This window comes from Centroberyx affinis, unplaced genomic scaffold (assembly GCF_046629955.1).
Source record: "Centroberyx affinis isolate AG114_WGS23_722 - 3 ecotype Tasmania unplaced genomic scaffold, CSIRO-AGI_Caff_v1 ptg002634l_1, whole genome shotgun sequence".
Lineage (NCBI taxonomy): Eukaryota > Metazoa > Chordata > Actinopteri > Beryciformes > Berycidae > Centroberyx > Centroberyx affinis.
Window position 1 is genome coordinate 25,555 of NW_027280827.1, and position 26,443 is coordinate 51,997.

Genomic DNA, 26,443 nt, shown 5'->3' on the forward strand with positions numbered 1-26,443 from the left:
CGTGCTTCAAGCTATGGACGGCCCTCTGAGGAATAACAGCTTTCATATCGCCATCTCGTGTTTCTATACAGTCAGTACGTGTGTTTCATCTGCTAACTGGGCTGTGAGCAACAAAGGCATTAAACCAGTGCTTTTTTTTTCTTCTGGGAATCCAACAGAGCTTTTACACTACTGTGTTGGTAAATCTAGCAGTTTACAGTTTTTGGTACACTACATTACAGTAACTTACAGTGTTTCATTCTGCCCACATTACATGGTAGACTTGGAAAGACAGCAGTTTTGTCTTCTATCTTATCTAAGTCATTCTTTAAAAGACAGGTGTCATAAAAATCAAATCTACCAAGTGAACATTACAGTATAATTTATTTCACAATCGTTTTGATACAGATGTATTATTGCATTACACGCCATGAAACCATGTAAAAGAAGCTTTCATAACCTTTGGGAACAACCATTCTGAAATGCAAAGGCAGAATGACATGTATGACTAACCCACCTGATGATCAAGTTTTCACTTTATGCAACCAGGGAACCAAGCCAGTAGATTTAGTCTTGTCCCATGACCCAGACTCATCAAAGCATAGTTTCCTTGTGGTGTGAGGGGGACACACTAAAAGCAGGCTTGTGACCCATTTTGGCCCCCAAAACCAGTTCACAAAATTCTGATTTAATGATTTGTTAAAAATTAATATTAGACAAATAGCTTACATGTTCTACAAAAAAATTAAGCCTGTCAGACACTGAGACAAGTTTATACTATGAATATACAAAAATATACAAGTTATGAAGGTATTCATTGGCAACCCTACACTCATTTCATTTCATGCAGATACAGTCCTCTTTGTTACTGCATACAGTGTTTCTCCACCCAACAGGTAAAATCCTACAGTATTAATGCAGGATTGTGGGACTTACACAAAAGTCATCACTGTATGCTGCATTAGCAAAACTACAGCATTAGCATTACAACTTCAGAATTTACACCAGAATTGTGACCTGGTTTTGTTTATGACAAAAAATGTTTGTGTGACCTGATGCTGCAGCATCTGAGGCCTTTTCATCATCGTGCAGGAGTTTGATTGTTTCCATCATTTCAGTCATTATCATTATGACCTTTATTTAACAGGAATTCTTCAACCATTTCATCCCACAAACCAATTTTTTTGTCTCTCTCTGGAACCCAGTTAGAAGAAAAACACATTGCTAATCTCAGTAAGGGCCCAAAAAGCATCCCCAAACTGGGTAGCATTTCTGTTACGCAGTTTAGGTCTGCAATCCAAATTTAAGTCAGCAACATCCAAGCTCTTTTACACCCTTCAATCATTCCCAAGAGAATGTCCACAAATGCGTATGCTGTCAGGCAGCCAAAATACTTCAACAGTGAATTCATTCAGTTTCATTCTGCTGTGTACATTTCATGTGTGTTTTTCTTAGGACTGTTTTGGGGTATACTATATATTATATAATATTATATTATATTATCTGTGTGTATGCACACTGTTTTGGTGTATGATTTCTATAACTTAATGCATATGAATTACGTGTGTCCATGTTCTAGACCCAGCCCTCCCTCTGTGTGTTCTCCAGGATCTCCTCATACAGCCAGCTCTGTGTGAACTCCTGGCTCTTCTCCATCAGCTGGAACAGTTGACGGTACTCCTCTGGATACACATGGCCTGTCAGGATGTCCTCTGGCATGCGCATCTCTGATAGTAGTTTACTGCCGCTGTCTGGAGACCAGAGACTGAAAAAGCAAGGGAGGGAGAGTGAGTGAGAAAAGTACAGGTGAAAGACATTATGTTTGCGTGCACAGCCTGCCTCCCCAGCGCTCTGTGTGTGTGTGTGTCTTACGTACTTGAGCCTGTCGATGAGCCTGAACTTCCTCTTGGCCAGACACTGTTTGACCATCATCAGCAGAGTGGCAGCATTGGACGGAGTCAGGCCTGAAGAGAAGAGATCGGCTCGTGGACGCAGACGCACCAGGCACAGGTGGTCATTAGGAAGCTATGGGGAGAGGATGAGGGAGAGAGAGGCGAAGGGGAGGGTGAGAGAGAGGGTGAGAGAGAGAGAGAGAGGGTGAGAGAGAGAGAGAGAGAGAGAGAGAGAGAGAGAGAGAGAGAGAGAGAGAGAGAGAGATGACATTTAATGCACTATACAAAGCAAGTTTACATTGTTATTATAGAGTTTGCCGTCTCCCTTACCTTGCCCTTGGGAAAAGGCACACTGTGTTTCGAAGACATGACAAACGACTCCCAGGGCTCCTGCACATACAGAGAAGGAGAGGTCAACTATGAGAAGTGTTTTTTGGGGTTCACTCACATTTACCATTTTTAGTCTTTAGTCAGACAGTGGGAAAGGAGAAAGAGGAGGGGAGACACAGGAAAGCTCCCACATGATTTGATCCCAGCCAGTGGCTTTGAGGAAGTACCATAAACCATTTTAAGCATCTGGTCTCAAATAATGTCTAATTTCTTATAGTTTGGGAGCCTTTGCTGTTTTAGGCGATGAATGCCTGTTTAAAAATCTTTACCTTGCTGGTAATAAAACATTTTCATAATCACTAAAATGCTCTTCACCCCTCTCCCTCATAGTCTACCTTGTGCAGTAGTTGGATATCACAGGCCATCTGCCAGAGGACGCTGAAGGCTCTGTAGTGTATCATGTCGCCTGGAGGAGACACCATTTTCTGATGGAAAAATAATGGTATTAATGAATGTTTTGGACAAAGACTAAACACACACAATTAGATTATCCAGTCAGTTTAGCTCATCGGACACTAGTCTCCCCCTGCATCAATTAGCAACGCTGTTGCCAGTATGGATCTGGCAATCTTCAACACGAATCCCTAGGCTGATGGTTAAAATTAACAGACTGACAGCTATAATCAAATACGGATCTAAAGCGGCTCCAGTTGCTCCCTGTTCTCCTCTTAATGATCAAATGGTTGAGTTTTACTCCTTCATATCTATAGACAGACATTCAAGCACAGATACACTTCTGTTCTCTTGCTCTTACCAGGTATTCCTTCTCGCTTATGAAGAGGTTGAGCTCTGCTCGTCCGTATCTGAAGACAGACAGTCGTTCAAACAGAGCGTACACCATCTTCAGCAGGATACCACGCTCATTTCGCTGGGGCATGATCCCCACAACCTTCACTGGGAAGTCTAGAGACACACACACACACACACATAATTACATAAACAGCAAACACACATAAGAGGGATGGTACCCTGAACAATGCATAGTGTTCATTCATTTAAGATTTTACAACATTTAATTATCAACAAACTACATAACTAGCAAATCATGTTAAACATTACCATGTTTATTGCTTATGTCTGTAAATACAGACATACAGTAAGTGTAAATGTGTGTGTTTTTTGCTTGCAGTCATTATTGTTGATGAGTGTCTGTGTGTGAGAGAGAGTTTGCCAGTGAACTGAGGGGTTTTGAGGTTTCCAGTCTGTATGTGTGTGTTTTGTCTCACCATCAGTCCAGCTAGCTTCAGATATTCCCAGGTCAGTGAAGAGTTTGTCAGTGAACATGACAGGGGGTTTGAAATTTCCACTGCTGATGGGGTCCAGTTTAAAGTAGTCACAGTGGACCACTTCTAGCTGACCGTCAAGACGACCCTCCAGCTCCTGCAACATGAAACATTTATTTATTCAATTGGAATCAATACACATAAAATGGGCACTTAAAATGGGTTACTTAACTGTATAGCATATTTATTACCATTTACCACACAGAATTCATGTTTTCATACATTTATTTTTACAACTAACTTGCTGATGGCTAAATCTTATCATCTATGGTGTTAAATTTAAATGAATGACACATTCTATGAAAAATCAAACAAAGAGTACACATTTCTCATATTTTCATATACTTTATTCCTTCCCTGAGGGGGAAATTCTCTTTCTGCCCTCTGGTTGCTGTGCAGAGTCAGGCAGGTTGTGTGTGTGTGATGGGATCAGGTAGGAGTCGAGTATCTTACTCAAGGATACTTCGACAGGTATGGGGATCAAACCCAGGTCAGCCATCCAGCCATCAACTCAAGTTTTTGCAATTCCATCCTTATAAAGACCATGATTAGGAAAATCCTAAATTATGACTATGACTATTTGTATACCTTTTAAAAATTGGTAATTTTAGGGTTAGACTTCAGATTAGGTTAGAACTAGGGATTGGTTAAACTTGGGGTACGTTTTGGGATAAGGGATTTACCAGTGGATGGAAAATGGATGGAAGTCAATGAAATGTCTGCATTACCATTATAAATACGCATGTTAGGGTGTTTGGGTGTTTGCCTGTGTGTGTTTGTTACCTGGAGATCATGTAGGAAGGACTTGTCCCCCACCAGAGCCACGACTCTCTGAGCTCCAGCATTCAGCAGTGTTCGAGTCAGCACCCCAGGGCCTGAGAGAGACACACACAAATAACAGAGCTGTCAAGTCAGTTTTTATGTGTAATTAAAGATGCCTGCTTACAGATAGGAATCGGAATTCTTCAAACTTGCACAACAAGACTGAACTTCCAAGAGAACTAATTCAATTTCTCACACACACACACACACACACACACACCTGGGTTACATTCGAAGATAGCGGCCTTGGCGTCCTCCAGGTCAGGTCCTAGGTGCTGTGTTACCAGCTTAGCCAGGTGTGGATCTACTATGAAGCGTCTCATTGATTTACAGGCCTGAGCCTGGCGGACATTCTCCTCTACTTCCCCGATGTCCAGGAATTCATACCGGCACAGAGGACGACACTGGCCCTGGAGACACAGACAGACACACACACACACACAAACCAACAACATAGTTGAAATAAGGTCAGAATATGCTCAGAACCTTGGTATATCATTATTTTTCTGTCCGTATTCCTAAATTTATTGCCTGAGCTCACAATTTCTTTCTACACGCACACACACACACACACACACACTTAGTTAAGAAGCCAAGAAACTCTTGATAATGGAATATTAACATAAGGGATAACATGAAACATTAATGATCCCTGATGATCCCCCCGGAAATTGGGCCACTACAGTGGCAAATAGTAACAGGATACAGCCAAGAAAGATAGAATATGAATAATAATATAGTAAAAGAGGGTCATATAGACATATGCATGTATGTTTCAACAGTGTAACAAGTATGTAGAAATGAAAGTATGTATAAGGATGGATTAATACAAAATATGATATAAAAAAAACTGTGTAGTACAAAATAAGTTATGAAAAATATCTATATATAAAACAAATGTGATAAAATGAGAATATGCAAATAGGTGAAAATACAGCATTTATACAGGAGATGCAAAATGTGCTGCAGTCACATTAACTGGTCTACAGAGGGCTATACATATGTACAGAAAGTGTCTAGGTGTGCAGAAATGCATTGTAAAAATAATACACCTTATCAAATATATTCAAATTATAGCTGTAGATAACATGTACATAATGTATACATTACTGTTCTGATTAGCACTATGATAATAAGACCATATTTATGAATGGAGGTAGCATATGTACATAAAACATGGCATAGCACAGAGAGACAGTAACCTACCTGTACAGCCACAGCAGACAGGTTCCTGTGTGTGAGGGCTAAGGAGGGCGAGGTCCTCTCATTCTGATGCTGCTGGGAGTTGGGGCCAATCGTGGGCCGCCCGGGACCCGAGGAGAGAGAGTCGAGACTGTAGGCCCTTCTCTGGGGCATGGGGGCCCCAGGAACACAGAGTCCAGGTGAGCCCACAGGAGCCAACACTGCCTGCCGCAAACAAGGTCTACTGCTGTGGCAGCAAGCAGAGCGCATTGCCAGCACCACCAGCCTGCAAATCTGAGTCGACATGACGGAGGGATGGATGGATGGATGGATGGAGGAGAAGAGGGAGGTTGAGGGACCTCTTCAGGAGGTCACTGCCTGGAGAGAACAGGAAGGAAAAGAGAAGGGATATTAGCATGAACAACTATCTAGTGTTAGTAACAGACAATTCAGTGACATAAAGTCCATTCAAACAAACATATACAACAAACACCCATTTAAAAAATGTATTACACTCAAGGCAATCTAAGTAAAAACTGCACTTGCACGTAGCAGTTAGCGACACTGTCTAAAGGGTATGCAAAATAGCTACAAATAGAAATAATACAGTATACATATTCTTTGACGTGAGATTAATGTTGTAATATTACTAAAATATCTGTAGCATGCACGTACCAAACTGAGTACAGAATGTTCTGAGTGCACGTGGGCAGATAACGTTAAACTACTTCTCCTTATTTTGCTTTAGCTAACATTAGCTTTCTTTCAGCCTCTACTACAATTTAGTTGGCGTTGGTTCGCTAAAGTAAAAGTGCCGCACGTTTATTGTTTCAAATGAAGGCGATGTAGATTCAGATGGGATATAACGTTATTACCCAAGTTATTAGCCGCAGCCTAGCTGTAAGCTAACATTACTTAAGCTAAGACGCTCTACACGCGAAACGTGTTGAACATCGTTTCATCAGATGAAAGACAGACAGACCTTATTTCAGGTTCTCTATATCCAGATCTGACGATAATAATCATTTACGGTTGGCTTCTGGCTGTCTGGCTGTCTGTAGGAAAGACTCCGTGACATTGACCGTACTGCATCTTGACCCTCCACAAATTGTTGTTGCACGGCTCGTGGTGGTAAGCGGCTCATCTGGATTTCGTCATTGTCATGCGACTAGTGATCGAAACTGACTGACGCCGATAAAACCCAATTAAAACCTCTGATTTATACGACCACGCCCACCTACAGTAATTTAAATGGATTACAGTTTTCTACGGAAATTGCCGAGCTATCTTGCTAATGCTAACAAATATACGAAATCACTTCAGCACTATAAGCAAAAATAAGAAATTCTTTTGAACTAATCTATCAAAATCAAATATTTGGTGTAACGCATGTTGTTTACACTGGGGTGTTTCGACCCATTGCAAAGACTAGTTCTGTTGTCAGCGTAGGTGGTTAGCATATTAGCATAACGGTGCTACGGAAGTGGCCCAGCGAGAGCTGTCAAAACGCACGCTGCCTGCTATCCCCGTTGTCATTCCGACTTGCATCGGTGTGTGGTGTAGCTCTGTCCTGCAACTGAGCGACTGGCTAGCTTGCTGCGACGATGGCGAGTGTTGAAACATCCTCCAACAGGCCGTACCACATCATTATTTTTGGAGCCTCGGGTTTTACAGGACAGTTTGTGGTGGAGGAGGTGGCTCGAACTGTGTCCGAGGGTCCGAAGGGGAACCTGCAATGGGCCGTGGCCGGCCGGAGCAAGCAGAAGCTGGAAAAAGTTCTGGAGCAGGCCGCCGGAGCCCTCGGTACGTACTTCCCTGCATATTTTAACATCTTACTTAGTTGTGCATGCGTAGCTATCTCATCGAGGTAACGTCAACTAGGATACTGCAATTGGTGAACTGCACACTTAATCTGATTTTCCAAGAATACCTGATATTTCTAATGCCTGATCCCCGTGCCGTTTGGGTCAAGATGAGTAATCTAGCTATCTACCTAGTCAAGATACGCTCACCTAGCTGACATAATGATTAGTGGATATGATGACTTTGACCCTTTCCACACAACTCCAAAGTACACAAATAAGATTATATTATTATTATTTTTATTATTATTATCATTATTGTTGTTGTTGTTATAGTTGAAACGTTCAAGGCATGTGTGCACAAATAAGACAGCAATAGAAATACATGTCTCTCTTGGGTGAATTAAATCAATGTGGAAAAAATATTTGCTAAAAATGTTCCAAGTTGACCCACTGTATCTATGCAACAGTCAAAACATGGAAAATGAAGTCCACCACTAAGACCAGGGACCATTTGTGCTGTCATGTTAGTAAAGAGGATTAGATGGTTATTCCATTGTTCCCCTCTCTTTGGCTTTCTCTTCAGGGAGCACACAACAGCTGATGGAACAAACCGCTCACTTTACAATCCCCAGTCAGGACAGCAGGACAGGCCTTATGCCTGCCAGTCAGCTAGACAAGTCATGTAATGAGTGCTGAACACTGTAGTTTATTATCTATTTAAACAGAAATGTGTTTTTTATCCAGAGCCCAATAACAGCTAGAAGTTTATATTACCTTGCAATTGATTCCCTTTTGCCCTTTTGAGGCCATTTATGTCTGGCAGATAAACAAAGTGCCTCTCAAGCAGTTGCAGTTTTTGAAAACGTCAAAGATGTTTCATCCAACACATATCTGGCTTCCAGTAGCATAGCTAGTGTTTTTGTTTTTTTTACCTTTACCTACTTCCCACTTTACACATGTACAGTGTCACATATTCACACCTGGGAACTGTCCAGTATTTATGGAGGGGAGAGGGTGACTAATTAGATTTTCCATTTATGTATTCAAACTGGTGACCCTCTTGTCACAAGCCTAGTTCTTTGACCTTTATTCTGCCACTGGCCCGACCCCACACATCACTCCTCTATGACAGTGACTGTCTTTTATCTTCATTCACCACGAGTCCACAGATATGGAAGTGTGACTGCTTACTCTATATGACTGGAAAATATATTATAGGCCCCTGTAATCCTGCTAATTAGTTAAATTATAATGGCTAGCTGTCTGATGCTTACATTTCCTTTGTCTTTTCCCAATTCCGATCCTATCAGGTTACATTTTCTTGTGATGCTGTAGCCAACATGGTTGATTTAGACAGCTTTGTTTCAGTCCTGGTGGCCTGGTTTAGTCATTATGACTTTAAAGTGTTTTATATCCACACTTGAGACCTACTGTTGCCCTTTCTCTTCACCATTCAAATCTAATAACGGTGAATTTCAGGTCAGATTTCCCTATGCTGACGAAGCCTTGGGAACTGACAGCTTTTTAGCTAGCTTACTGCTTTGAATATTTGGTTATAAGATAACATAACACTGGTTATTGACTGTCTGATGGCAGAGTGACTTCAGACTAAACAAATACTACGGCACATACTCTTATAAATGATGCGTGTGTGTTTTCAGGTAAGCCGGAGCTGAGGACAGGGGTGGAGATAATTGTAGCAGATGTGGGAGAACCAGACTCCCTGGCAGCCATGTGCAAACAGGCAGTGATTGTTCTCAATTGTGTGGGGCCTGTAAGTACACCACCACATACACACACACACACACACACTTTCACTGTGTAACTTTCTCTCTGATACACAAAACTTGCCCTCCCTGTGACACACACTTGCTGTCACAATATTCTTTTCCTCTCACATCCTTGCACAACAGCAGCTTCCAAACATTAGCCTCTTTGCACCACAGTTTACACACCCACATACACACCCATCTCTCTCTCTCTCTCTCTCTCTCTCTCTCTCTCTCTCTCTCTCTCTCTCTCTCTCTCTCTCTCTCTCTCTCTCTCTCTCACAGTAGCCTTCATTCACACAATGAAGGCTACTGACTTATTGGACACAATAAGTCATATTGTGTTAATGTCAGAATGGAGAGCAGGTTTTCAGCCCTGCATCATGTCCTGTTCACAATTCAGGTTTTTGTTCCAAACTAATCCTTCAACTACAGTAAACCTTGTTGGTTTATGCAGCATCCAGCAGCGGTAGCACTCTAATCTGTGATGTCATCAGATTATATTCTTGATCTGAAGAGGTGATGGACCAAAATAAATAGAGGAGACAGATTTAGTGCATATTATTATTATTATTATTTTTTTATGTGAAATCTGTTTTGGGGTAGATTTCTCTAGTCTCAATGTTCCTATCATGAAAATGCAAGGCCGCTGTCCTTTCTTTTTCCAAGATTATAGTAAATATTATATGAAATATGCTTAACGTGTCAGGGTGAGACAGATCACAGTTATCAGGGGTAGGGACAGCCATAGCCACGCTCATGTCTTACAGATGCAGGAATAAGGAGTGGTAATAAGGAGAAGTGTACCTTGCACCTGCTCTGTGTAGTGTAACCTGAGTCGGCCGGTGTACAGCAAGTCACCCTGACATGATAATGGCTTCTAAAGGTCACTAACACAGACTCGTCTTATAATAAGAATCATATATATAAAATACATAAACGCATGAATAAATATAACGCTTATCGCACTATATATAACAAGATTATTTTGAGTTAATTTGTGTGTGTGTGTATGTGTGTGTCTCTGTGTGTATAGTACAGGTTCTGGGGTGAGCCGGTGGTAAAGGCTTGTGTGGAGAATGGAGCCCACTGTATTGACATCTGTGGAGAGCCTCAGGTAAGCCCATAGTACTGTATTGCTTTACTGTAGTGTGTGTGTGTGTCTGTCTGTCTTGTGCATTCAGACAGGTCTCAATGACCTGACTGACCCCACACTCTGAACTCAAACATGACATTTCTTAAATCTGTTGCATGGCAGATGTCCTGACGTTGGGCTTTGCTGTTGTTTGTGTTCAGATTAAATGGGAGGCGTGCTGAGTGCCATACTGTAGCCTATTAGAGGAAATGATCACTGGCTTGGCTGTGTGACAGGCTTGGCTTTTCCTTCGCTATTCAAAGGCCCAGTCCGTGTAATACGCTACGTCTTATAGAAACGCAGTCAGTGTTGTGACAGCTTAACATGACATTTACATGGATTTTGAGGCTGTAAAAGCTGTAATAGTCATGTTTTAGTTCCTAAAGTTTTTTTGTTCTTGCTCTCCTTGTCCCCATGTAAAACTCTTTCCACTGATGTTGCCATCTAAGCTTGTCTAAAAGCTACAGAAAACACCCCACCATCTTCATCACATTAGGACAGAAGTCATCTCAAGAAGCAGCATTGGCCTGTCAGCTAGATATCTTTGAGAAATAATTATATGTTTTGTATAATTTATGTCAAATTTGTCTTGAATATTGGTTTTAGTCAGGTTTAGGCGATACATTGTCATGATCTGTCTTCATGAGCAAAATACTGAGGTTGTTTGAAGAAAATTATCTTCCCTATAGTATAATACTGATTGTTGATAAAGTTCTATAAATCCACTGAATATAGTACAACACAGAATAGTCATTCACTGTTAAACATGGCATTAAGAAAACATTTGTATATGTGTGTGTGTCAATGTTTGTTTGTGCTTCTACATATTTCTGTGTGTTTGTGTATATCTCTATGTAGTTTTTGGAGGGCATGCAGTTGAACTACGACACCCAGGCGGCTGACAAAGGTGTGTACATCGTAGGGAGCTGTGGATTCGACTCCATACCTGCCGACATGGGAGTGCTCTACACCAGGGACCAGTTCAAGGGTATGGACACACACACACACATACACACACAGAGGAATGAAAGCCTCCCAAACATGCACACAGTGACACTGATATGCACACACTGGCCCTTTCACTCTCTTTCTGCTGCTATAATTGAATCATTTATGTCATATGAGGGTTAACGGCCTCAGCCAAAACTTGTGTTCGATGAAAGATTGACGTGTGTGTGTGTGTGTGTGTGTGTGTGTGTTTCCACAGGCACACTGACCGCAGTGGAGAGCTTCCTGACAGCCAGCTCAGGGCCTGAGGTATGTAACTGCATTACCCATAATTCTTTGCACTGACTGGACAAGTGTACACTTCTTCTCCTCTGCCTCGATCTTTCTCCCTTTCTTCCTTCTCATTTCTTTTCTCCCACTCTCTCTTTATGTTCTTGCCCTTCATCCTTTGCCTATTCTCTCTCCCGTCTCCTTGCTGTTTGCGGTCATTCTTTCCTCCATCATAATCTCCGTCTTTGTGTTTCTCTCTCTCTGTCTGCCTCTATCAGGGCGGTTGTATCCATGATGGTACATGGCAGTCGGCCATCTATGGTTTCGCTGACAGCGAAAAGCTCCGGAGCCTGAGGAGGAAGTTTAATCACAAGCCCCTCCCCTCCGTTGGCTCCAAGATCAAACGCAGGTCAGGCAGCAGGGCAGTAAGGAGTTTTAGCTCCTCAGAAAATCACATTTCCTTTTCCATGTGTGTGAAAGGTAACAAAGAAAATGAGACATCTCTAGCACTGAGGAAGCCTCCAGCAGTGACAATTTGTCAAGTGATACATGAGGTTTCGTTGTACCTATGGGTGCCAAATTGCATGATTGACAGCAACCCACTATTAAGGGATACCTTGACATTCTGAATTTTAAGCTTGTAACTAGCTGTACTACTTGCTTTCAATGAAAAGGAATGCTAACAATCCCATTTTTTAAGCAAACTGAAGGAGCAGTCCAGAATGTTTTTACCACACTTAAAATCTTGAAAGTGAAGACATTCTTTGAACAACATCCTTTTAAACATTTCTGTTGAACCTACTGACTTGTGTCTAAGGTGTAAATCTCATCCATCCTGCACTAAACGCAGGAGCATGTAGTCAAGTCAAGTTTATTTATATAGCCCTTTGTAAAGTCCTCTGAGACATGCTTTTGATAGAGAATGTGTCTAGCTAGGTCTAACTAAACACAATCAATGGTGACCAAAATTATGTAGGACAAACATAGCGAAAAACACAAGGTAGGCAAGAGCAGATTTAGCAAGACAAACAATCTACCTATTCTACATAGCCTAACCTACCCGGCACCCCCAGCCTTAGACCCTAATGCACACAAGGAAAAACTCCCAAGAGAAACCTTAGTAGGAAAACTTGGAAGAAACCTTGGGCGGGCTGAGGCAAATAGGGATCCCCCCCCGGGACAGCTTAGCGTGCAATAGATGCCGGGCAAAACATTGACAGAGTCATGGGCAACAATAATGACTGGAGAAAACAGAGAGACAAAAAGAAGGAGAGGCAGCATGCGGCGATGAGAAGGGGCTGAGGTCAGTGCTAAAAATTCAGTGAAACAAGGGCAGCAGTCGTAATTCAGCGTCCAGGTGGGAACAGCGGCAGGGAAGAGCAAGGCCAGCACTGACGACGAAGAGCCAGGGCAGCACCCGTCACTGCCAGGTAGAACACTGCACTGGAGTCTGAAAAGAGGAGAGAGAGGAAGCCGCGTACACACACACACACAACACAACCAGACACACACACGTACAGAGGAAGGGGAGAAAACAGCTGCACACAGAACACACAGGGTCAGAGACACGATAGGTGGGAGCAGCATTGGGGATGGGACCGAGGCCAGCACCGACGACCACTGCACTGCACTGCACCGGAGTCTGAAAAGGGGAGAGAGAGACAGGTGCACACAAAGACAACGAACACACGGAGAGAGAAACATCCAGGTGGGAGCAGCATCAGGGATGGGACTAAGGCCAGCTCCGATGACCATCAGAGCCGGGGCAGTACCCGTCTGCTGACAGCTAGAAGATTGCACGGGAATCTGAGAAAGGGTGGCGAAAACCAGCCGTACACACACACACACACACACACACACACACACACACACACACACACACACACACACACACACACACACACACACAGCTGTGCAGAAGCAGCACAAAACCCAGACGTATTTGGGCACAGACACACTCGTACAGACATCAGATAGAAACAGATAGTACAATTTGACCCTCATACCAACTGTGTATGCTTTGTAATCACTGAACATTTTGTGTGCTCGTGTGTGTTTCCAGGAGTGCCCTGTTCTTCAGTAATGAGATCCAGCAGTATGCGGTGCCCTTCATGGGAGCCGACCCCTCCGTAGTGAAGAGAACCCAGCGCTTCTTGGTGGAGGAACATCAGGCCACACCGGTCAGGCTTTTGTTTTTCTTGTTTTTAACTTGTTGAAACAGAGTTTTCTTTTTGAGAAGCATCAATGAGACCCCGGTTAAAAGAGTGCAGTTAAAATACCAGGGATGTGATGGTATTTTAGGTTTTTGGACTCTCAAATCCAGAAAAAGACTCAAGTAAATACAACATGGCTAAACGACAAAGGTATAAGAACATAAAATTGAAAATAGAAAATGTTCAAAGTTTAGAAATCGTATTAGCTCCATCTAATGGAGCTGGCAGATGAAACCCCTTCAGATGTGCAGTTGGTATGAGGTTGGAGGACAGGAGTCGTGTTAATTGTTAAAGGCTTAACTTATAGTCAAGAAAATTACCTCCAGCTGACATTTTTATCATTTTGACACATTTTTGGTGAAATACGCAAAGTCATATGTCATAACACAAGAGTCAACACCATTCTCAGGAGCATTTTCACCCCCATCTTGTTTCAAATTAAGATGACACCCAGATGAATAAGTGAGTAGTTTATACTCTTTGGTATTAAACCTGCAAAGCAGTAACTAATCTCTTACTATTAACCCTAGGTCCAGTATGGGGCGTACGCAGGAGTCGGAGGAGTTGGTAACATTGTCAAGTTGATGTTTGCTGGCATGATGTTCTGGTTCTTGGTCAAGTTCAGTTTTGGACGCAACCTGCTCATCAAGGTAATTGAGAGACGGTTTGCATAGAATGAATGAATATACACATGATTTACATTTCTCAACCATCAGAATATTCTTCATGTTATAGAAATTATCGGTACACATATTGTGTTGGGAAGAATTTGGTGCTCATGTTCTTTGTGCCCACCTTCCCAGTACCCCGAGTTCTTCTCCTTTGGATTCTTCTCCAAGGCTGGACCAACTAGGAAGCAGGTAGAGTGTTGATAGAACAGAAAATAAAAGGCATGTAGACTGAAGTGATGCTAATCAGTGGTTCTGTTCATACATCTTCAGACAAACTGGCTGTCTTCAAGCAGTCAAGTATTTCATTAGTCATTTAGTTCAAGTAGTGAGGTATGTTGAGAAAGAGAAGTTGTTTTCTCAGTGTGTGTTTGTGTGTGTGTGTGTGTGTTGTGATGTAATTTGTGTGTTAGATGGAAGGCTCATCCTTCCAGTTTGCCTTCTATGGTGAGGGCTACACAGAGGGACAGGACCCTTCCCAGGGAAAACCCAATGGCAAGATCCGCACGCTGGTCCAGGGACCAGGTAACTGGAACATAATAATAATGATAAGACATTTTGTGCTCATTTATGAAAAATGGCATGAGTAAACACAAACGTACATAAAAGTTTATCTGTCTAGTAAAAAAAATAAAAACAAAGAACTGATGAAGCCTCTTGGATGAGTGGCAAAATGACCAACTCTTCAATTTTAAGTCCAGTGGATTTTGCTGCTTTTGGACATACACTCATACAAAGTTGTTAGGTTTGTTGGCACCTAACTATGAATGAGGCCAATAGCAGATTTTACAGCAGCATGATGACAGAATCGTGAAATATTTTATCAGGCCCCCCAGGTATAATCATCTGAAATGGAACTAGCTTGTCAACATGAACCATTGCTTATTTGTTTTTCCACTGTCCAGGCTAGGTAGTGAGGCAAATTAGCCCAGGTGGCCAGCCCCTCCTTTACAACACTAAGTGAAACCCCAAGTATAGGTATGCAATGTAATTGTGGTTATGTAATTAGTTATGTAATTGTGTGTCTCTTCCAATCCAGAGGCTGGATATGTGGCCACGCCCATTGCCATGGTACAGGCTGCTCTAACCATCCTCAACGAGCCCACAGGCCTGCCCAAGAAGTGAGTTGGCACACACCAACCCTGCTGCCTCTCCCTAGAACTGACGTACTGCCTATATACTCACACACACACACAATGCTCTATTAAATCAACCTGTTGGTCTACATAGTTTCCTTGCTCTTCCAAAATGATTAGTCTCTAGTTACTAGTTTTTCAGTTCTCCAGCATTTGCCATTATTTGATTGACTTCTCCCTCCCTCCATCCTTCTTTTCCCTCCTGCCCTTCTTCCACAATGCTCTCTTTCTCTATTTCTCCCCCTTTTTCTTCCCCCCCTTTCCTTTCTTTCTCCTTTCTTCTTTTTTCTTACCGTCACCCTCCTACCCTCTATCCCGCCCTTATCTCACTCCTTCTTTTTCCAGGGGAGGAGTATATAGTCCAGGAGCGGTTTTCGCCAAAACCACCTTGATTGACCGCCTCAACAAACACGGCATCCAGTTCTCGGTCATCTAAAGTTTGTCCCCCTCCCTGATGCCGCACTCCAGGTTTTCTCCAGCACTTCACTAAGCTGCATATGTAACAACTGGGAACTGGGAAGTTTCCTGGGAAGAGAGGACCGCTTCATCACAAGAGCCGAGAGCCCAGGGATGGATAAAGTTTTAACAGTCTGGTTCAGGCTCTGGTGATGACAGTGTCCTCTCAGCATTTATCCTCTTCATTGGGTCAGAAACTTTCCAGTCCCCATTTGGCTTGAGCGCACTATTAACCCTCTGCTTGCCAGACGGATAGCGTGACAGCAGCACAGTGTGTCCTAGCCCTAGAACGTTGAGGGACAGTTTTGTCGACATTGGTTTAGTCTGGTCCTCAACTAACATGATCATCGCTATTGAAAGAAGGAATCGGTCCAGGATTTGGCTTAATCCATGTCAGTCAACTCAAATGTTAAGGTGAAATATTGACATTTTGAGTTGTAATGCAATTTTACATTTGTACTTCAGTTTACTGAAAATGGCTCATTACCAAACCTCTTTAAAACCAATGTGCACCATCAGGTAATAACAACATACTAAATAAAATATCAACATATCCGTTTATAGATATTGTGTTCAGACACAGAAATGGAGGCGTGATCCAACTACATAGTGATAAAATTAACAAATCACACAGTTCCTTGAATGTTCCTGAATCTATATCAACTGGATAAAATTTCCAGTTTATTTGTCATACGTTTAGAGTCTATCCAGGGTTTATTTACACAGAAATAGATAGTCTGATTTATAATCCCATCTGGCCCAGAGGTGATTTTTCTTGTTGGTTTAACATGGCAAATTGATCAGATCAAAGTTAAAAATCACACGTTCTCTTCTTATGTCAATCTTGCCCATGTCTTTGAATATTTAGCAGGCTGAGAGCCTCATAGTAGCAAGTGTAGAAGGGCAATGGTACCTGGGTAATATTGCCCTCAGCAGGGTTGGGGATTGGTAAATGGGATGAAATCAATGTGGAAAAATGAAAAAAATAGTGTTGGCTATAATTGTTGGAAGATTGTCCATCTACAATGTTTCTAAATGTACCATAGCTGTAAAAGCACCCAGGCATAAGTAGCACTAACAAGCTAGTTCTATTGGTGTTACTCAGTGTTACTCAGTGGAGTAAAAGCGTCAATAGAAAATAAAAGCGTCATCTTGCTGTGTGTGCACGTACTCGCCTGCCTGCCTGTCCTGGCCTGCTTGTTAAAATCCGGACTGCTTGGTTTTTGATATGTAGTATTTTATTAGGACTGTGCTTTTAAGTTATTCTGCTTTCCAGAAAAGGGTTTTGAGTAGGCTGTTGCAATAATTCACCCATACCCACTTGTTCTTTAAAGCTTTGACAGAAAAAAAGCATCGAGCTGTCTGTGCACAAAACACCATGAAACTCCAGAAAACTGAACAGACCATCAGTGCTGGTCATTTAACAAATGTGTGAACTGTGCTTTTTTTGATGTATGAATGTGTGTGCAGGTGTGACAGTTTGTTTGGGTTTTTGTGTTTGGCTTGTTTTGCTCTGTCTTGATCTGATAAATAAAGCCAACTCTGCTGATAGGAACAAGTCTTTTGTGTATTTCACAGATCACACTGATTTATAGATACATTTGTCCCAATTCAACATTGTTGAAGTAGATCAGTAATTGGTATATTAAAACACAATTTTGACAGGAATTTCTATTGCTAAAACAGTCTGTTTGCAACTTTCATATCCTACAGTGACTGAACAGACCGGTCAGTTTTGTTCTAATGTTTACAAATGGGCATGTTTGGAACTAAATGTACTACGGTACAGAGACACATGCATTCACATGCATTATGAAATTTAATCCCATCAAATAACAAGAATCTCATCTGCATACACCAGAATGCCAATTCTTAAATGAAATCACACTTTCATGCCAAATGAGTTGATGACCAGTGCAGTAACTGTCACTGATCCAATTTTCTCAATTCCTCACAAATCAAAGAGTAGTTAAGTGTTGACAGCAAAATCTTTTAACAAATAGTTTAATACAGTTTAACAAATAATCTTAAAGTGTTAGAGGATTTCATACTGTCTCAGGAACTTAGTGTCCTTGCTAGAATAACATTTAACAGCCATATGTTCATTAACATACCCACATGTAATGTTAAGCAAAACACAATTTCTTCACTATGATATAATCAATATAATTTCTATTCAAATATATTTATACTGTCAAGACGTTGTAATCCATGCAGGAGCTTTACGCAAACATTGGAACGCATTAATGTCACTGGAAAGATTTGAAAAATATAAATGATTGTTGTGTCGCCTTTTCTGGTTCTTTTCCAGACAAATTAAATAAATATTCAGATGGATTAAACAAAGACAATCATTTTTTCATGGTGAAATTTTCTAAATACCATGAAATCTGAGCACAGCTTGCCAAAGACACATACAGGATTCATCTATCATGCTTTACATCACCTTTACCTGCCTATTGTTGTAGTTATGATGTACTGCAGTATGCTTACATTGCCTTATCTTGCCTTATTGCCTTATAAGCAACACTTCAAATGAAAGTTGTACTTGTTGGTGTATGTGTGACAGGTCCAACACCACTTGATTGGCTTGTCCATATGGAGACGATGGCTTTCCAATTGTCTTCACTTTCCCTTCTCTCTCAGGTACTCCGCTGTAAAAGATATTTATCGTGATCAGTCTCTAGTCCAGTGATGGAATAAGTATACAAATTCTTTACTTAAAGATTTTTTTTCATCTGCCAGAAACTTTAGCTCCATGTGCACTGCCAGAACAGCGTCCCTCTTCCTATTTTGTGTTCAAAAGCAATCTCCCTTTGTGCCATAAAGCAATCCAGCAGATTTCCTGAGAACTTGAGCCATCTAACCCAGTGGCACACAATGTAAAATGCAACTTAGAAGCTTCCAATCTACTGATGGTCTTGTTTGTTTACAGTAACTACATTAGCAAAAAGCTCTACCTAGTACCTTTCACTAAAAGTAGAAATATTCTTGTGGAATAGTGCTCAGGTGAAAGCCCACCATTCAAGAGAGTGTGTATTTGATGTAAAGGTATTTATCATTATACTATCCCTGTATTTCTGACGCACTTTATCTGTTAAAGCTCGACCTGATTGCTCCCTCTACAAGATGGCTGGCTGAATGCATAATAATTATGTCATTTATTTATTGAAAAGTGCTTTGTAGCATTGTTTTGAGAATATAAACAGCATGAATAAAGATTACTACTACCAGGGAAATTATAAAATGATAAATGAACAAGAAAGTTTGCATACGAGTGCAGTTTGCAAAAGGCACGTTTTGCTTGCAAATTTGTCAATTTATCCACAGCTCTCTGCTAATCAACTGTCATCAGTCAAGTCAAGATATTTGCATGCTATGCATTTGTTTTGCTTTAAAGATGTTTCATGTCACGAGTGTTGAGCTAGACAGAGGTAAAAGGGACAAGTGAACCATAAATAACACAGGTGAGCAGGACAGAAAGCATTGCCACAGCACGGGACTGTGAAGACACAAGGTGTCAAGACATATCAAGACTTTTCACTAGATAAAAGTCAATTTGAGCTGCGATCTACCAAAGTTTAAAACCTCAACCTGAGAGAACATACGGTGACAATTCAAGACAATGTCCACTATTCAACTCAACGTGTCTCTTTTAAACAACTCTCAGCTCATCTCACCCTCCAACGGATGCCACATCTACCCACCAGACCAGACTGTTGCCAGTCTGTCTATCATCTACAGCTCCCTGTTCACTGACTTTGCGGTGGGCCTCCCAGCAAATGTATGGGTGGTTTGGCTCATTAGTCATGGAACCAAAGATTTGTTTGCTACAGAATTTTTTCTTCTCAACTTGGCTATCTGTGAGATCCTTTTCTGTTTGACAATCCCAGCCACCATTTACTCTTTGTACTGCTTTAGTGGTGTCTTTGTAATCCTGGTGCCGAGAATGTGGAATTTTATATGGAACGGCCGCCCCCTGTTCCAGTGTTGTATCAGTGTGGAGCGTTACTTGGCAGTGGTCCACCCTTTGATCTTCATCAGGTAACAAACTCTTGGGTAAAATGATCAAACTTGCCTTTCTAGTGAAATCTCAGTCTGACAATGTCACGGTTGTAAAAATACTGCTCATCAACTGAACCTCAGTACTCTGCTGTGCTTTCTTCCACAGGTTCAAGCCCCTGAGGTACAGAGTGGCCTGTTGTGGTCTGGCCTGGTGCATCCTCTTTGTCTCTTTTGTGTTTTCTTGGATATGGCTAACTGTGGGATATCTATATATTATTCTGTCCTGCTTTGCTCTCTCAGTGTGCTTAATTCTGTACTGCTGCCTCTCACTTCTCTGGTCTCTGAAGCAGCCAGGTCCAGGGGAAAGGGAGAGGGAGAAGGAGAGAGAAGGGGGGTAACAACATGAAGAGAAGAGCTTTTAACATCATTTTAGTTCACCTGGCAACTTTTGTGGTCAATTATTTGCCACCAGTGCAGTGCTGGTTCTATCTCTGGTAGAAGACTTAACAGATTCCAGTACTCTTGTAAATGTGGTTATGTCTCTGGCAATGCTGTGTGGGCTGGGTCAACCCTTAATTTACCTGTACAGAGCTGGGAAGCTAACCCGTGCCTGAGAGCATTGACCTGAGAGAAAGCTGGATGCACACTGAAAGACACCTTAAGTTGGCATCCCAGTCAAATCTTTCTGACTAGGCTGCTACAAGAAAGTACGGAAAAGGATTAGGGCCACGTGTGTTCTGAGATTAATCTCAGAATTCTGAGAATAAATTCAAAATTCTGAGTTTAAAGTCAGAATTCTGAGATTCTGACATTCTGAGATTAAAGTCAAAATTCTGAGAAAAAAGTCAGAATACTCAAATTTTTTTTTTCACATGGCCCTAATCCTCTTCCATAAGAAAGCCTCTGAGAAAAACTATGGTGTTGGATTGGGGGTGATAAACTAATTGGGGCTAAATCAAAATACTGTAATACTGTAATGCTTTGAAGAGAAAACCTCAATCCATGTGTTAGAAAGTCTTCTATTTGCTAGTGTGTTCATCCGTTATTGACACAATGTGTATGGAGGTACACAGGTGTGGAAGCAAGACACAGACACACATAGACACACACACACAGGTGTCCACAGTGATGAATTTGCCTTTGTAATAGGAAGTGAAGTGGTTAGCTTGTCATCTGTCACTGGAGGTTTGTAGAATGAGGACAAAGATTTCAATTCTAGATTAATTCATGATGAGCTGAGCTAATCTACTTCACTGCTGAACTGAGAGAATTGTTGAATTATTATAGCCTTTTTGTGTGAATTGTGTATATAAAAGAAAATTCATTTGTAGTTACTCAAAAAAAGAATTTACCCCCCTTGAGATTTTGTGCATTTTGTGCTACATAACATTATTTTAAAGGACAGACATTTTGGGGGGGATTTTTTTTTTTAGATCTACGCAAAGTAATCTATTCTATGTAACTGGAAAGTATGCTCATTTATTCACTCAATATATTCACATTATGTGAAGGTGTGCATTTAAAAAAAAGGAATCTACTTCCATTAAGTCTATAATTAATCTATTCATTATCATCATCATCATCACTACACTCACCTAGTTTCTCCACAGCCTCTACACACACACTGGGGTACATGTTGTCATTGTATGTGGCCACCAGCACGTACAGCAACGTCTTCACTATGATCAGACCATGGCCAACCTATCAGACACAAGATACAGCTTCATTAAACCACGGGTTTAGGGTAAATAAGGATGCTTACTTAAAACACTTACGGATAATACTGAACAGTACTGTGCCCCCATACTGTACAGTGTGGGGGCACTTGTACTGCTAACTGTTAACTGTGGGCAGGTCAGTTGTTGTTTTTCCCTCAAATAAATTCCAAATCTAACATATTGATACATTAACAATATAATTGTGCATGATGTATCCCATGCCTCAGTTTCTCAATTCATTGCAGCCTATACAATGTTTTTTGTGACTGAATGGAAATGATAATAAAATGTGTTTATCTGCACAGTGCCTGTGAGGTTCTATGAACTTTGTGAAGCCTTCAATAGGTCTATCTATGTGAGAGACACTCCATGTGGGTTCATTAGCATTAGATCAAAAGTAGAAAAATGGACTTCCTACTCCCACTACTAATAGCTGCTCTACTGCCACCTTGTGTCAGGTTGCACAACTGGCAAGTTTTACTCAGGCCTCAGTTTTAGCAACAGGTAAGCTCAATGTCTGCAGCTGGATCCCATAGAATCACTGTTTTTAATATCAATGGTCATGACTATCATGGCCAAGTAAACCTGTAAATAAACCAATTATTATTATTATAATATTATAATATTATAATAATATATTATAATATTATTAATTACCACCATCACATGGGTCCAGTGTCAAACCAACAGACTTGCAGTAGATAGAATCAATTGGAAGAAAAGAAAAAAAAAAGGCTTTCTATTTTTTCCACAAAGCAGCCAGCTATCTCATCATCCCTCCATACACGCATCAACGATCCATTCATCCATCTGTACATCCTCCATGAAACCATCCATTCTTCACTCCCTCCCTCCATTCATTCTGTGACATGATAGCAGACTGACAGATTTGCAGTAGATGGAGCTGTGGTCAGCTCGGACACAGGTGTACTGTCTGTCCTGATAGTGGAGGCCTTTCTCTCTGGTGGTGGACGTGTATTTGAAGGAGTCAGTGAACAACTGAGCCTGCTGGGGACTTATCTGTGGAGGGACGATAAACACACACACACACACACACTTACATAAATCCACCAGAACTCAGTTTACCCACCTTTTTAGGGCTGACATAAATGATGTAAAGTAAGTAGTGGCCTATCACACTGATGTAAATTATATGAAGAAAGAAAGAAAGGGCATAAATGAATGCTTTTCTGAGAGGATCATTGATTTTGTCCATATTGGTGGTTGCCTGTTGATAATCACCGACCTGAGGTCACAGTTTACCCACCATTTTATACTACGCTTCATCACTGGTTATATACACGCGTGTACACTGACAGACATGCACATACAGTATGTCGGCTACTCTGTGAATAACAGCTTAACGATAAATCTGAACCCAAAACAGGTGGCCGTTGACATTAGCTTCACATCCTTATAAACCAAACTTATACTTGGATAAGCTGTTAATGAGTGAGCTAGCCCAAAAGTTTTGTCAGTAAAGTTAGCTTACCTAGCTTATCTTACCTTACTTGTTAGTGAACTTTATTAGTGAAGCTAGGCATTGTTGACCTACCTGACACCTTGGCGATGCGGCCGTAATTGAAGCATTCTTTGCTAGCAGCAATGCTGCGTTTTCTACATGTTTTGTGCCAATGAGACAGTTGTTGATTAAAATCTGATATTGGTTCATAGTTGGTTTAAACAGCTGAGAGCTGACTGCTCTCTGCTCAGTGAACAATGTGTATGCTGGTCGTTTCCATGGAGACAAGTGTAACAGCTAAAAGACGTCGAAATGAACCTTGCCCCTTTAACCTTGTTCTTGTGTCACTACATACCTATACCTTCGTGAGAAATAATAAATAATTCGTTATTAACCATGTTTACCATAAACATTTTGGTGAGAATATAGAGAGTATAGAATATAGAGAATAGAAAATTAAGAGAACTTACGAGATTTATTACCAAAATTCAAATATTTATTCATAAAATACAGTTATCTCCTGTACAAAAAAAAAGACAGCTGGCAAATTGTTCACAATGAACAAGCGGGATCGCAGAGAGGTAAACCGTTTTTGTCACACAATTTGTCTTTATAATTTTGCACACCTTAACAAAGGATGTACTTGTTTCATACCCGTTCAGCCCCCACCATACACACACATACATATGATTTAAACGTTCTCCTTTCTTTCTGTTAGTTTTACCTGAAGATTGAATTTAAAAGACGGTCTGTATTATGGCCAAAGTGCTGGTCAGACCACCAGATGATGACATCTTTGTCCTCTCTTATCGGTTCTTGGAGAGTGGGACGTTTTTAACCACCAGGCTAGAAACACAAGGAGCAGGTGGTGCTGTCACCTGAGCAGAGCTGGGCGGTCACCATTATCTCTTCCACAAGGCGGAAAACACACAGTTCCCGGTTGCCATGAAATTTCTGTGCGAATTCCTGTTTCTCAAAATTACAGTCCACCATCTTCGCAGTTTGATCAACCATCATCCACTCCACTCCGTCTTTACAGTTTATACTGCCTCCTGGTTGAGCAGTTGGTGGGAGTAGACGGCATCTTGATAGTGGTATTTCTCTGCTATAGCCATGAGAGAGTCGAAGGACCTGATTCTACTCAAAATCTGCAGCACTTCAACCACTGCAGACCTAGATAGGAAAACAAAAGCCCAGATTCATGAATTACAGTCATGTTAACTGTATGAAAATATCAAGAAAAAAAATGGTGTGTGTGTATGTATTACCTAGTATTAGGATCTTCAGGGGGCTGTTGTTTGCAGATGGAGTGAGCCGTCTGAACCAGGTGGTTACTGAAAGACTGGAGCTGAGGCAAACAGACACTCAGTCCTGTAAACCAAGAGGCTGGCAGACTATCTGCTATCTGGAGAGAGAGAGAGAGAGAGAGAGAGAGAGAGAGAGAGGAGAGAGAGAGAGAGAGAGAGAGAGAGAGGAGAGAGAGAGAGAGAGAGAGAGAGAGAGAGAGAGAGAGAGAGAGAGAGAGAGAGAGAGAGAGAGAGAGAGAGAGAGAGAGAGAGAGAGAGAGAGGTGGGCGGTTAGCATGAGAGAAAAAGGGAAGGGACTGCAAACAACCAGATCTACATTAAGACGAGGCTAAAGATAGACAGACACAAACACGCCCAGACACACAACTACATAAAATCACACACAGATACATCAAGTAAAACAAGGTGCAATAAAATAACATTAAATATAGCTACCTTCTTGCATGTATGAACAGCCTTGTTGGTCTGTGTCTGGTTCAGCAGTGTGATCATCAGATATCTGTTCAGCAGTTTGTCCAACATCAACTCTTTCAAGACAGACTCGGGCAGCAGCAAATCCCACTTCCCCATGTTACCTAGTAGCTGAATGAACACAAAACCACCTGTTTAACAAACAGCAGCTTGTTAATATTCCGCTATGTCAAGATGGCAAGACTGACAAAATATATGAAAGTGCTTAAGCAAATAATTTTTTTAGTGAGTTGTACTTTTACAGCCATCCAGAACTGTTGGTCTCTGAAGCGACACTGAGGAGACGATCTGTCCTCTAGAAACCTGGATTTAAAAAAACAAACAAACAAACAAGGAAGACATTGAACAAGACATTAGAGAACATTTTGATTGATGTGATTTTTAAAGCAATGCACTGTCTTTTGAGGAAAATTAGCTCTTTGATCAACTATCTTATCCAACTTTTTACAGCAGACGGGAAAAAAAAGAAGAGGGTGATCATTTAGTGTACCAAGGGATACATTTTAAAAAAGCCTTCGGGAGGAGGGGTAATTACAAGTATATAAGAGACAAGGACAAGAAAAGACTAAGAGTAAAAAGGAAAAAAGCTGAAAAAAGGGTGGTTAGCGGTTAGTGGGCCAGTTGTTATAGAGACCATCCTGTATTCAAGGGGTCACAGGTTCAATTGCCATAACAGCAACTAACTTTTTAGGGTACAGAGGGATGAAGACATCTTCCTCAACACAACTCCTCAGTCGGCTGACCACTGCCTCCACAAATGCCTGCATGGGACACAAACACACACACTGTAAATATTCATAGGACACTATTACATCAGTGAATAAGGGTTGTTGTTAAATTACTATCTCCTTTTAAAATAACAATAAACATAATAGTAATCATATATATATAAAGCACGGCATCTTGTGATATATAATAAGTTTATAAAATAGTTTACAGTGGAAATGCAGGACAGATGCAGGAGCGAGGCCTTCAGTGTTAAATACTGTGTAAGTGTCCCATGTAAGTGTTGGCTTTACCTTGACCGGTTTACTCTGCTCTCCTTGGAAGATGGAATAGTCCTCCCTCAGTCTGTGACAAACACCAAACAGACTGACCGACTGATGCAGAGACAGAGGATCCCACACCAGATCCACATAGGCTACGCAGAGAGAGGGAGGGAAAGAGAGTGTGAGTCTGATCATTAAGTAAGATGTAGATCAACCCAGAGGCTAGACAGTTAAAGACCAATATGAAGTGGCAATTTGAGAGTGTGTTGCTTCTGTAATTCAACGTATCTCTGGTTGAAACAGAGAATAAAATCTAAAATGATATAAAAATACGAGAAAATAAAAATGTAGTAATTTATGGGGCATGTTTTGTAAATAGGTGTACGCTAGGACATGGAGAACTGGCTAACAAGGTGGAAAAAGTAATTTTTCACTTAATATTGTCTTTAATAGAATCATATTATACTTATTGCAAATGCGATGAATGGGCACAGGTGTGTGTGACAGAGTGGGAGAAAGAGACAGAGCGCGCAAGAGTGTGAG

The 26,443-nt window shown here is 41.2% G+C and overlaps 4 protein-coding genes across 5 annotated transcripts; 1 reads left to right on the forward strand and 3 right to left on the reverse strand.

Moving 5' to 3' along the window:
• Positions 1–344: 344 nt before the first annotated feature.
• tfb2m (transcription factor B2, mitochondrial) lies at positions 345–6,678 on the reverse strand. The gene is made up of 10 exons (XM_071534842.1): positions 6,531–6,678; positions 5,573–5,926; positions 4,587–4,776; positions 4,328–4,419; positions 3,488–3,641; positions 3,016–3,164; positions 2,597–2,686; positions 2,202–2,261; positions 1,856–2,004; positions 345–1,744 (listed from the first exon to the last, which is right to left on the reverse strand). Exons 2-10 carry the CDS (start codon positions 5,852–5,854, stop codon positions 1,555–1,557), a joined length of 1,356 nt encoding a protein of 451 aa, XP_071390943.1. The 5' UTR covers positions 5,855–5,926; positions 6,531–6,678; the 3' UTR covers positions 345–1,554.
• Positions 6,679–6,865: 187 nt separating this feature from the next.
• LOC139657120 (saccharopine dehydrogenase-like oxidoreductase) lies at positions 6,866–17,559 on the forward strand. Of its 2 annotated transcripts, none has more exons than XM_071534840.1 (12): positions 6,866–7,351; positions 9,015–9,127; positions 10,159–10,239; positions 11,116–11,245; positions 11,465–11,514; positions 11,754–11,884; positions 13,538–13,655; positions 14,219–14,338; positions 14,492–14,555; positions 14,777–14,881; positions 15,396–15,477; positions 15,838–17,559. In XM_071534840.1, exons 1-12 carry the CDS (start codon positions 7,153–7,155, stop codon positions 15,926–15,928), a joined length of 1,284 nt encoding a protein of 427 aa, XP_071390941.1. In that variant the 5' UTR covers positions 6,866–7,152; the 3' UTR covers positions 15,929–17,559. The 2 variants fall into 2 exon arrangements, with proteins under 2 accessions (XP_071390941.1, XP_071390940.1); XM_071534839.1 differs by having other exon boundaries at positions 6,867–7,351; positions 14,492–14,548; positions 14,770–14,881; positions 15,838–17,558.
• A 1,014-nt stretch (positions 17,560–18,573) lies between these two features.
• Positions 18,574–24,126, reverse strand: pfn4 (profilin family member 4). The gene is made up of 4 exons (XM_071534837.1): positions 24,034–24,126; positions 22,557–22,691; positions 21,549–21,654; positions 18,574–18,602 (listed from the first exon to the last, which is right to left on the reverse strand). The coding sequence occupies exons 1-4, from the start codon at positions 24,124–24,126 to the stop codon at positions 18,574–18,576; spliced, it is 363 nt and encodes a 120-aa protein (XP_071390938.1).
• On the reverse strand, positions 23,647–26,402 carry LOC139657123 (intron Large complex component GCFC2-like). Its single transcript, XM_071534843.1, has 6 exons — positions 25,931–26,402; positions 25,596–25,672; positions 25,148–25,214; positions 24,876–25,022; positions 24,402–24,538; positions 23,647–24,306 (listed from the first exon to the last, which is right to left on the reverse strand). Exons 1-6 carry the CDS (start codon positions 26,093–26,095, stop codon positions 24,174–24,176), a joined length of 726 nt encoding a protein of 241 aa, XP_071390944.1. The 5' UTR covers positions 26,096–26,402; the 3' UTR covers positions 23,647–24,173.
• Between the last annotated feature and the right edge of the window lie 41 nt (positions 26,403–26,443).